The 10605-nt window shown below is 40.0% G+C and overlaps 1 protein-coding gene across 2 annotated transcripts in view; it reads left to right on the forward strand.

The window, feature by feature from the left end:
- SMG1 (SMG1, nonsense mediated mRNA decay associated PI3K related kinase) overlaps positions 1–5398 on the forward strand; it is a 98032-nt gene extending 92634 nt beyond the window's left edge. For both annotated transcript variants that reach the window (XM_019541783.1, XM_019541784.1), the window contains exons 60-63: positions 352–458; positions 1456–1635; positions 1728–1834; positions 2765–5398. In XM_019541783.1, coding sequence (XP_019397328.1) covers positions 352–458; positions 1456–1635; positions 1728–1834; positions 2765–2842 — 472 coding nt within the window. In that variant the 3' untranslated portion in view covers positions 2843–5398. The remainder of the gene's footprint in view (positions 1–351; positions 459–1455; positions 1636–1727; positions 1835–2764) is intronic.
- The last annotated feature ends 5207 nt before the right edge of the window (positions 5399–10605 follow it).

The raw sequence follows: 10605 nt of genomic DNA on the forward strand, positions 1-10605 counted from the left end.
GCTCCTTGGAGGTGGCAGTGGCACAGGGTGCTGGCCAAGGGGGACAGCGAGGCAAGCTTCCCCCCCACAGCCCGGTTCCTGCTCCTGGAAGGCCGTGGCAGCATGGGGTGGTGGATGGCAGTGCTCTGTCTGCACCTGTCCCCTCCCTCGCCATCATTCCTGATGGGCAGTTGGCTAGTATGGAAATAAACCTAGAAGCAGAAAACAACATGCAAACACTCAAGTTTGTCAGTATGCCAAAATAATTTCATACAGTTTCATTTCGTTTCAATTGTTTACCGATTTTCATGAGATTTTTCAAATAATTTTACTATAAATTGAAAAACTTTACCGACCTATTATGTTTTGTAGTGTCTACAATAATCTAGTGAGCTTTGCGTCACCCTTAGTCACAGATGCATCAAATGAATGTTCAAGCCCAACATCAGCTGCAACATACCAGCCAACCTTTGCTGCAGGTAACACTTAGATCTCAAATTTTAAACTTTGAATAGTTATGCTTTTCTAAAACAAGTTCACTGATTCTCTCTTTATACAGTCAGCTTTGCAGATGTAACTAGGCTATTAGCAGTTAATAAATACTTTCAATTGAAAGTCCTTGTAGCATCTAATATTTGGCTTCAACATACAAATCCAAGAATAGTTAGCTAAGAATGTATAACAGTTTTAACACTTGTTCTTTCTGTGCTGTGTCAAATATATCTTGAACACACCAGAACCTGTTACTGTGGAACCATCTAGATAACTTATTGGGAATAAAGAATTGAACTATTGATACCACTTATTAAATTGTAGTGGGAAAGGATTAATTTTAAATTAAACTCATAATGTTCACATGCATAAAAGCATGGTATGAAAGATCCCATAAACAATCTCCATATAAACTTGTATTCCTATTTAAGAACAATCTACTACCCTTACTTGGGTTAAGCTTACATTCTTAACTCCTTTCAGTTGATAGGAATTTTTTGTCCAAATTCCATGCAGGGGGATTAAACTTGGAAACAAATCCTCTAACCTTTTATAAAAACGTGGTTTACAATTTAAAAAAAAAAATCTGGGTTTTTTTTTTTTAAATTGGGTAATGGGTACTTAATACAAAGAAAACGAGAGTGGAAATAATGAGGCAGGGAAGCAGGAGAGAGAAGATCAGGTAAGGGAATCCTGCACTTAAGTATACTGAAATGCTCATGTTCATTTTCTTATATATGAACATATATCTGTAGCACATTGGTTCTACAAACTTAATATATGTATTTTACAAGGTTAAATTGCTTATTATAGTCTGGCTACCATAATCCCTTTGAAGAACTAGTGAATTAACATACTATTTTTTATATATAAAAGTGTGTGCTTGGTGGTTCAGAATTTTTTTTCCACTTAAATGTATTTTGGGTTTAGTCATCTTTCTAAATTGTGTTGCCCAACTTAAATTACTAAACTTTATTTTTACAGCGGTACGGAACAATACAGGGCAGAAGACCCAGCCAGAGGTCATGTCACAGAATGCCAGAAAGCTAATTCAGAAGAATCTTGCTACATCAGCAGATACACCTCCAAGCACAGTTCCAGGAACTGGCAAAAGTGTTGCTTGTAGTCCTAAAAAGGCTGTAAGGGACCCGAAAACAGGAAAAGGTGAATAACAGAATAAAAGCTCCTATAAAAAGCCTTCATTTGATTCTGCCCCAGTATAAAATTCAGCTAATCAATTGACTTTATACTTTTAGCTGTGCAAGAAAGAAATTCGTATGCAGTTAGTGTGTGGAAACGAGTCAAAGCCAAGTTAGAGGGTCGAGATGTGGATCCCAACAGGAGAATGTCTGTTGCTGAACAGGTAAGTTAAAAACATAGTGTTTACCAAGTTAACCATCTTGGTTAAGTTGGTTATTATTTTTTTAAAGCACAGCTTTGGAACTGCAACCTTGGTGTTGAGTGGTCTCTAGCTTTCATCTGTTAATATAAACACTGAAGTAGCATTTTTTTATGATCAATCAAGTTTATTTAAACTACCCTAACACTGTATGAAGAGGTATATGAGAATATTGCGCTCTGTCCCAATTATTTTAATTAAAATAAATGGGTTTACATCAGGGAGAAACCTGGGAAACTGGTACTGCTAATTGGAGCATGCTGGGGCGGGGAGGCAGGAAGAGTGGTATACACTGAAAGATCTTTAATGTGCTAGAGAAGTAAAAAATCCCAGTGCAAGTTAAATTTTTGTGCGCAGTCGCATGACAAAGCAGGAGACACTGGGGTAAAATGCACTAGTAATACATTTAATTTGTTCCATATGTTCCTAATCCCAATGTCACATTTACTTTAACAATCCTTCTTCCTGTGAGCAACTAATCATGCATTTCTTTCGTGCATCAGACCTGGTACTGAACTTTCCAAGTAACATAATTGTGCACAGCCACTGAAGACAAGGTTGCACAGGTCCTGGAGGGCAATATCGGTCTGTGTCTTACAAACTTACAAAGAAGTCCTTGGTTTTTATACCCAAGCAGCCCTATTAACAGTAGCGAAGCTCTTTTCACTTTTACATGTTTGTAGGATTTACATGGGATATGTGGTCCTTTCATCCCTGTGAGTTTCTGTTCCTTGGGTAGACTTAACGAAGTAATTAATTGAATAATCTTATTTATGGAAACTTCTAGATTATAACCCCTTGGTTAACTTACTGATCATTCTTGCTGTCTATTTGTGTATTTGAAAATATATTCAGAATACCCTAATTTTAAAAGTGTTTTTGGCTTTTTAATAGGTTGACTATGTGATTAAGGAAGCAACTAATCTAGATAACTTGGCTCAGCTGTATGAAGGTTGGACAGCCTGGGTATGAATAGGAAGGAAGCAGATCAGTCTGGTTCAGCGAGGTCAGACATCCACCAGAATCAACTCGGCCTCAGGCATCCATAGCTGCACCACAGCCGGTGGTGATGCATACTGGGGCTTATTCTGAGGAAACCTAGGAAATCTCGGTGCACTGGGAAGTGAATCCTGCAGGATAGCTGCACTCAGGGATACGCTAAACACAATGGTCTGCAACCCCCTAGGGTCAAGGGTGAACGCTCACCGCTTGAGCAACACGGTTGTCTTTCTGCTACAGAAGAACTGCAAACGTGTCCGGGGGTGAGCTGCAGAAAGAAATCAGAATGCTACAAACCGCAGAGTGATTTGGAACTCAATTCCACCTGACCCTGTGAACAATTCAGGAAACATCGAACCCTGTTCAAGCAAAACAGAAAAAAAGGGGCCACGAAGAAATCACAGCAAAGGAAGATTTGATGCATTCAGATTCTTGTGTTACTCTTGTTGCTTGGCAACAAAGCTGGTTGAGTTGACCAGTTAGTACAAAAGAGGCTATAAAATATGAACTTCAGAAACGGACTGAAAGCAAAGAGCTGTACATCGGATACACACTACACTGGAAGAACTTCTGAGATAGAAGAAAAAGCCTTTGTGTCTACCCCCACACACTTTACACACACACACCCTTTTTGGCTTATTCTTGTAGTTTAGGTGTACTTCCAATATACTTTTTATTTCACTCCTTGTACTTCACAGTTTAGTCAAATTAACAATTTAAATTTTTTGTTTGATAAACAAGAAATTTTCCAAAAACACTGAAAACGTCAAACAGTCAATGATTATCTGAGTTGGATGGTCAAATACAAAAAGTAATTTTGGTTATTTTAAAGTCACTTCTGTGATTCTATCATGTACAGTTTCTCAGATTGTCACTGTGCATTTAAAAGTAATGAATCTAACAGGCATTTGATTTAATGTGCACTTCCCTCTGCTTGCAGTGTACACTTTTTTTGTACTTCAAAATTGTCCCTCCAATCTCATTCTACTGTGATTGCTGTAGTTTCTTTTGTAATACATAGCTAATCCAATGTAATCTTTACCTTTTTAAAACCAGGATAGAATATCTAGTAGAGTTTTACATTGTTGATGACAGATAAACAATAAAGTGATGTTCTGGTGGAGGTAGAGTGATATGCTTTTTAATTCACTTTCTTAAGATTTTTAATTTACATTTGTAAATTAGAGTGCTTCCTTCCTGGGGGTTATACATGGAAAATAAAGGAAGGACTCTTCACTTTTCGTTCAACAGGATTTGTAAAGATATAGGCAAAGTAACTTTGCTTTACCATATGGCTTCAATTGACATTTGTTTAATAATGCATTCAGAGTGAAATTCTTACCACCAAATTTTTATTTTTTAAGTTCAGCTTTGTGCTCAGAGTATGATCATGATCAGAAAGTCTCTCTAAAAATGGCATATTCTTACTCAGATCTACTTCCTATGTGTGCTCTGTGTCAGTCTGTCTGTTGACTGAAATATTTTCCCACTTTTTTCCCACCATTTTAACCTCTTTGGACTGCATTAGCTCTGGCATACTATGGAAGAAGGTTACTTTTTTATTATTAATATTATATTTTGCTCTCACGCATAATACAGTAAGTCACAGTTACAAATCTGTTACTGGTGGGGATGTCCAAAACAGACAGCTCAACTTTCAGATTCCAGCTGAATTTGCAGGGCTGGTACAGATACAAAAAAAACCAAAAGCAAAAACATTTGCAAACTTGGCAAGTTTAATGTAAAAGCAATTGAAAGATAAACTTGGAATTCCATCATACTAGTCACTTTTCAGAGTCAAAACACATTTAACTGTTGAGCAGTTCAATTAAGTGATATTCTTAAATCAAAAGTTAGGTATTAAAGATATTGAGCCAAATTTACTACTGGCATGAACTGACACAATTTCGTTGAAATTAATGGAGTTGCATCTGCTTGTGTGAGTAGAGAGCTTTTGTCCTTTGGCTAGCAGTTCTCAAATAAAATGAATTAACACCAAGCAAAAGTACTGGCAAAGCTTATATTTGAAACATTTGCACTATGTTAACTGCTCTGCATTCTCAGTAGGTTATAGACAGAATTCAGTCTCCTCTTTTGCCAGACTTTCACAGACATACACTTTGTAAGATTTTTTTAAAATTCTGATGGCCTCACTGGATATAGGGAAGGCACCAGCTATATATTTAATGATGTTCATGAGCAAATGCATTCCAATGTCATTGCTTTCTAAACCCTCTGCCATGCCATGTATTGCAAGAAAGACAGTGTTCGATTGTTACAAGAAAAGTCGTAAGATGGCACTCACACCGTTAGTCCATTTTACTTTTCCTCCACTTACAAATAACCTTGTCTGTATTGGAGTACCATAGTAATAAGAGTGTATTATACATGTTTTATTTCTTGGAAGCTGAGGGAGGGGGAGGGTTAATGCACTCACCTGTGGCTCATGTATTATACCTCTGCTATCCAGAAATGAAACGCTTGTGTGGAGATGGGTTCTTTACTGCAAAACTGAATAAAGTTTAAAAAAAAAACCCCAAAACTTGTATTCTTAATTTCCTTATATAAAATTGAAAATGATTTTCATTTCTGTAAGTTACAAAAAGAGGGGGAGAAAATGGCTGTAATAGTACCAAACTGAAACCCAGATTTTGCCAATAATTAAATATAAACACACGTTTTGTTTTAGTGTGACTGCTCATACACATCAGCTTTTGTGGGGTTTAGCTCCGAGATGCTGTTTAGCTGTGCTAAATGAGAACGTAATTTCAGAATTAAATTCTATACTCTTGCATTAGCTGAGGCATATACATTTGTTTAAGTTATACCTGTGTAACTGATGGCAGAAAGTTGTCAGTCATGCAAGCTGGTCACAAATCACCATCTTCGTGTACTTGTAAATTCAATCACAGGAATTAAATTCCAAGTAGCTTTGAAGTTTTCAGTTGTAACATATATTGATTTAGTAGCAGCTGGATTTTAAGACAAGAAAAATAGCTATTTTAACAGTGCCAGTCATTGGGAGAAGCACAGTCCAGTAGTGAGGATACTATCTTTAGATTGGGGAAGCCCGGATTCAATCAAATTGCCTTTTCTGCCCATGTGACCATGGACAAGTTTTTGTCTCTATGCCTCCAGTTTTCCTTTCTAAAACTGGGATAACAGCACTTCCCTCCCTCACACAGATGGGAGAATAAATACAGTAGAGGCTCGGAGGGACTCAGGTGCCACATAATGAGGTCTACACAAGCATCCCAAAGGGACTTTTTAAAAACAATGGTAATACAAACTTGTAAAACTATAATGTTTCAAACATGTTTTTGTAGTAATTCATTTGACTTTTGCAAAGCCAGACTTCTTTTTTAATACTGCTGTATTAACAATTTTAATACAGATTTGATAAAATAGTCTTCCTTGTTCAACCAGTAGTTTAAAAAGGCAGCCCAGTTACTATCTGTTTCCCGTTGCCTGGTTGTCCTGTACTGCTCTGATATGCTAATAATTTAAGAGCCATTTAATTACTGCTAATCTGTTCCCTCCTTCTAACTTATCACGTAAATATCAGAAAACATTACAAGCAGCTTTGCAATCTGATTACTGGTTGCACAAAAGTTTTGCAATATCAAATTCTGAGGTACTACAGTAACTTCTCAACTTGCCTAGAAATCTAGTCAAGATTTTAAAATGAGTTTTCTGTCATTAGAGTGCTTTAGTATTCATGCTGTAATAAAGTAAGGAGAGTAGGCTCCAATGCGAGCCAGCACATAGAAGTTGGGAAGCCTGAGTTCCATGGGCCTCAGCACTTCCACCATTTATTACATGGTGTCTTTGGGCAAGTTGCTGAAGTTCTCTCTTACATTTGCACAATAATATATGTGTGCCCTCAGTGTGAAATCTGTTGGAATGGACAAACGCATCTCACTACTTGAGTGTTAGGATGCTTTTTGAATGCTGTAAGAGTAGGGAGAGCTGAAGTGCAGATTAACTAGACAGTTGCCCATTTCCCCTCTCTGCATACATAAGTTCTGTTCCTAGTAGATCTGGCTTTGAAGTCATTTGATTTCACTGCTTTTATGCCTTCCCTGATCTGAGCACAATCTAGTGACAGTATTCACAGTAGAACGAAACAACTTGTATAAATGTTACGTTTTATTAATACAAACATTTAAATCTCTCAGCTCCCCAAGCTTGGCCTTTATATTACCATCCAACAAAGAACTACCTCTCCTGAGATGATAGAAGCACAGAAAATGAGGGTTGTAAGGGACCTTGGGAGGTTATCTAGTCCAATCCTCTGCTCAAAGCAGGACCATCCCCAACTAGATCATTCCAGCTAAGGCCTTGTCTAGCCAGGTCTTAAAAACCTCCAAGGATGGAGATTCCACAACTTCTGTGGTTAACCTGTTTCAGTGCTTCACTACCCTTATGAGAGAATTTTTCCTAAAAGCTAACCTAACCTTCCCTTGCTGCAACTTGACGCCATTGCTCCTTGTTCTATCATTACCACCACTGAAAATAGCCTAGCTCCATCCTTTTTGGAACCACCCTTGAGGCTGCTATTAAATCCCATCCCCCTCAGTCTTCTCCAGGCTAAATAAACCCAGCTCCCTCAGCCTCTCCTCAGAAGTCATGTGCCCCAGACCCCTAACCATTTGTCTGCATCCTTTCTGTAGCGGGGGGTCCAAAACTAGACCCAGTACTCCAGATCTGGCCTCACTGGTGCTGAACAGAGATGAATGATCACTTCCCTTGACTTGCTGGCAACACGTCTACCCAGGATCCCGTTAGCCTTCTTGGCAACAAGGGCACGCTCTTAGCTCATATTCAGCTTATTGTCCACTGTAACTCCCAGGTCCTTTTCTGCAGAGCTGCTGCTTAGCCAGTTGGTCCCCAACTTGTATCTGTGCATGGGATTGCTTAGTCCCATCCTCCAATTTCTCTCCGTCTCTGAATCCTAGCTGTATACTCCAGCATATCTACTACTTCCCCCAGCTTGGTGTTATCCAATGAATCTGGGGTCCTGTGAAGGCAGTGCCTACCCTATAGCATTTAATGTGACTCATTTCTGTGTCTTTCCCCCTCCTTAAGTCCCGAGAGAGAAGCTACCATCAGAGAGCTGATGCTCTCTTAGCATGGTTTAAATGCAGTTGCAGCACACATTTAAGTCAGCCTTTAAAATTCAGCTTGGAGCACATCTACAGTGTGAAATGTAATACAGGTTTCCCTCATTTTATACGGGTTGTGTACGTGGAATTTGCACTTACGTGATAACAATTTTTTAGTATAAAAAGGGCCATATGAGAGGTAAATTCACTCTGATGCGATTGGTGTGGTGGAAGCTCACAGTCAGCTGCTTTGTGCGGTGCATTGTGGGAGTGACATGCACCAAAATAGGTTCTCCATTGTCTGTGACACGTGTTTCTGTAGTTGCCATCCCCATTATGATAGTGCCCTGTGCTGTGTGTACTGTCTGCTGTTGGTGAGTACCAAAACTGTATTGTGGTAAAAGTGGTAGAAATAGGTCAAGGTTTTAGAATGTATCCTTATTTGTTACATTGTAAAGTGGGTTCCCGTTATGTGAATTCAAGTTATGTGCCATTTTCTAGGAACACATGTACAGCATAAAACAAGGGAAACCTGTACTGGTTTTGTGTATTCACTTTAAGACATCTGCAGTAACTAATGAATGGAACAGAATTTCCTCATCACACTACTCCAGTGATTGAGTTATTTTACCCTTGTATAAGTGAGGACACCTGGCAGCGTGATGTTTTGAAATAAACACTTGGTGTTGTGGTGCACATCCTGAAGCATGTTGTGCTACACCATTATCGGATTTTGACTGGAAGGCAGTGGGATTCCAAGGCTTGTTATCAAAGAAAATTCTCATGGTTCCTCTTGTTTCATCCTGTAACTGTTCTATGATGCGAGGTAGGAGTGCTTGAAAAATATGGTCTTGGAATATAAAGGAAGCATTGCCAACAAATCCTGTGTACGCAGTAATGAACATTGCAATGTTGCTGTTGCAAGCATATCTAATGTTTATGCAATATCTTCACAACTGGGGTAATAAGAGCACCTGAGGAGCATGACTGTGATCTAAAGCAGCTTCAATCACCTGTCACTTCTGTGACTCAGCCAACTAGTATTAGATAATGGGATAGGATAATGTTGCAGGCCTCTGATGACCAAGACCCATTTTCCTTTAAACCTGTTCAGTGCATGGAGCTGCAGCAACAGAACACTACATGTGAATTCTCTTTATGAAGAACTCTTCGGAAATTGGCCATCCATGACTGCTACCAGGCTATAGCTACCAATCTTGATGTTGGCAGATCAGCCACTGGATCTGTTGTAACAGGGGTGAGTACTCTATTAAGGATGTGTTGTCTCCTGAGCTGTAATGGCTAGTGCAGATCAGGAGATCCCAAAGTGTTGGTTTTCTACACTAGACCTAGGAGTTCACCAACAGATTAGAGGTTAGAATTTTCTATGATGAGGCAAGGCCTGGTTGCTAACCATGGGACATGCACCATTAATTACATAAAGTGGTCTGGAAGGGCTCGGGAGGAAGTGTTTAACTACACCTCGGCTGTGTCTACATGCGACGCTGACTGTGCAGTAGCTTGCTACTACTGTGTAGTAACGTCACATGGCGCACAGTGTGACATGATGCTACTGTGCAGTAGTAATGAGCTACTGTGCAGTCGGCATCACCTAAAAGCCGTTTGGCAATACTACTGCACAGTTACTCCGGTTACTGCGCACTCATTTAGTACTTGTCTACAGTCACTTAGTACTTGAGGGGTAAAGGAAGAAATCTGATGTTGGGAGCTGGAGGCTGATAAGAAACATCTACCGTTTATTGAAAGCTCCTTGCCATTTTGGCACAACCTTGAATGATAGGAGGAGCTGGGCAGGTTTCCTGAGTATTTTAGGTAGCATCTACAGCATGCTACAGTTCTTCTGAGGGACAGAAACATAGATACAACGTGCTCCTGATGCTTCATGTTGTGTTGTGGGGATTTTTATCTTGTTTTGTGTATGTTTCCTGTTTAAAGAATATTGTGCAAAGTTCTGCAGCTGAATGTAGACACGGTTGCCCTTTTACAATGTTTCCTATTATCCCTACTGCTGAATAATAAGGTGGTAGCCTGGAAAAAAACCAAGTGGTTACTGTATCCAGGTCAATAGGGTAAAATATTGCCCTTTCCTCAAGGCATAGGCTCTTCATCTTAGTTCTATGAGATCACGCATATGATAAAACTCCACAACCTTCCCAGTCCCTGGGACTCCTGGGCCTATGATAGGTGAGTGGCAAGTAGCAGGGGGCTGTTGTAAGAAAAGATTAACAAGTACAATAGGCTCTAGATGTAGGGGCAGTTGTGGCAGCTCACTTAAGGTGCAATCCCACTCACCCCAGCAGCTGACCAGTTTCATTCATGTAACCCTAAGGCACTTTGCCACCTCAGGCGTCAAAGTCAATGGGAAAAAGTGCAGTTCCATAGGTGATGTGTAGGAGGGGCATGGGGGGGGGGGCACATACCCCCTCTGAGATTGGCTGCTGCTGAAGCCACTCTTGGCTTCTGCAGGTAGTCGCTGCCTGCACCTGCCTGCCCCCACCTTGCTGCTGACATGGCCAGCAGTGCCACCACCACCCCCGCCACTGACGGTCCCTGCTCGCTGCCATGGTGCCCCCCGCCCCCCAATCTTGGGAGGCACCAGTTGTTCATGTG

This window comes from Crocodylus porosus, unplaced genomic scaffold, assembly GCF_001723895.1.
Source record: "Crocodylus porosus isolate Cpor-Errol unplaced genomic scaffold, CroPor_comp1, whole genome shotgun sequence".
NCBI lineage: Eukaryota > Metazoa > Chordata > Crocodylia > Crocodylidae > Crocodylus > Crocodylus porosus.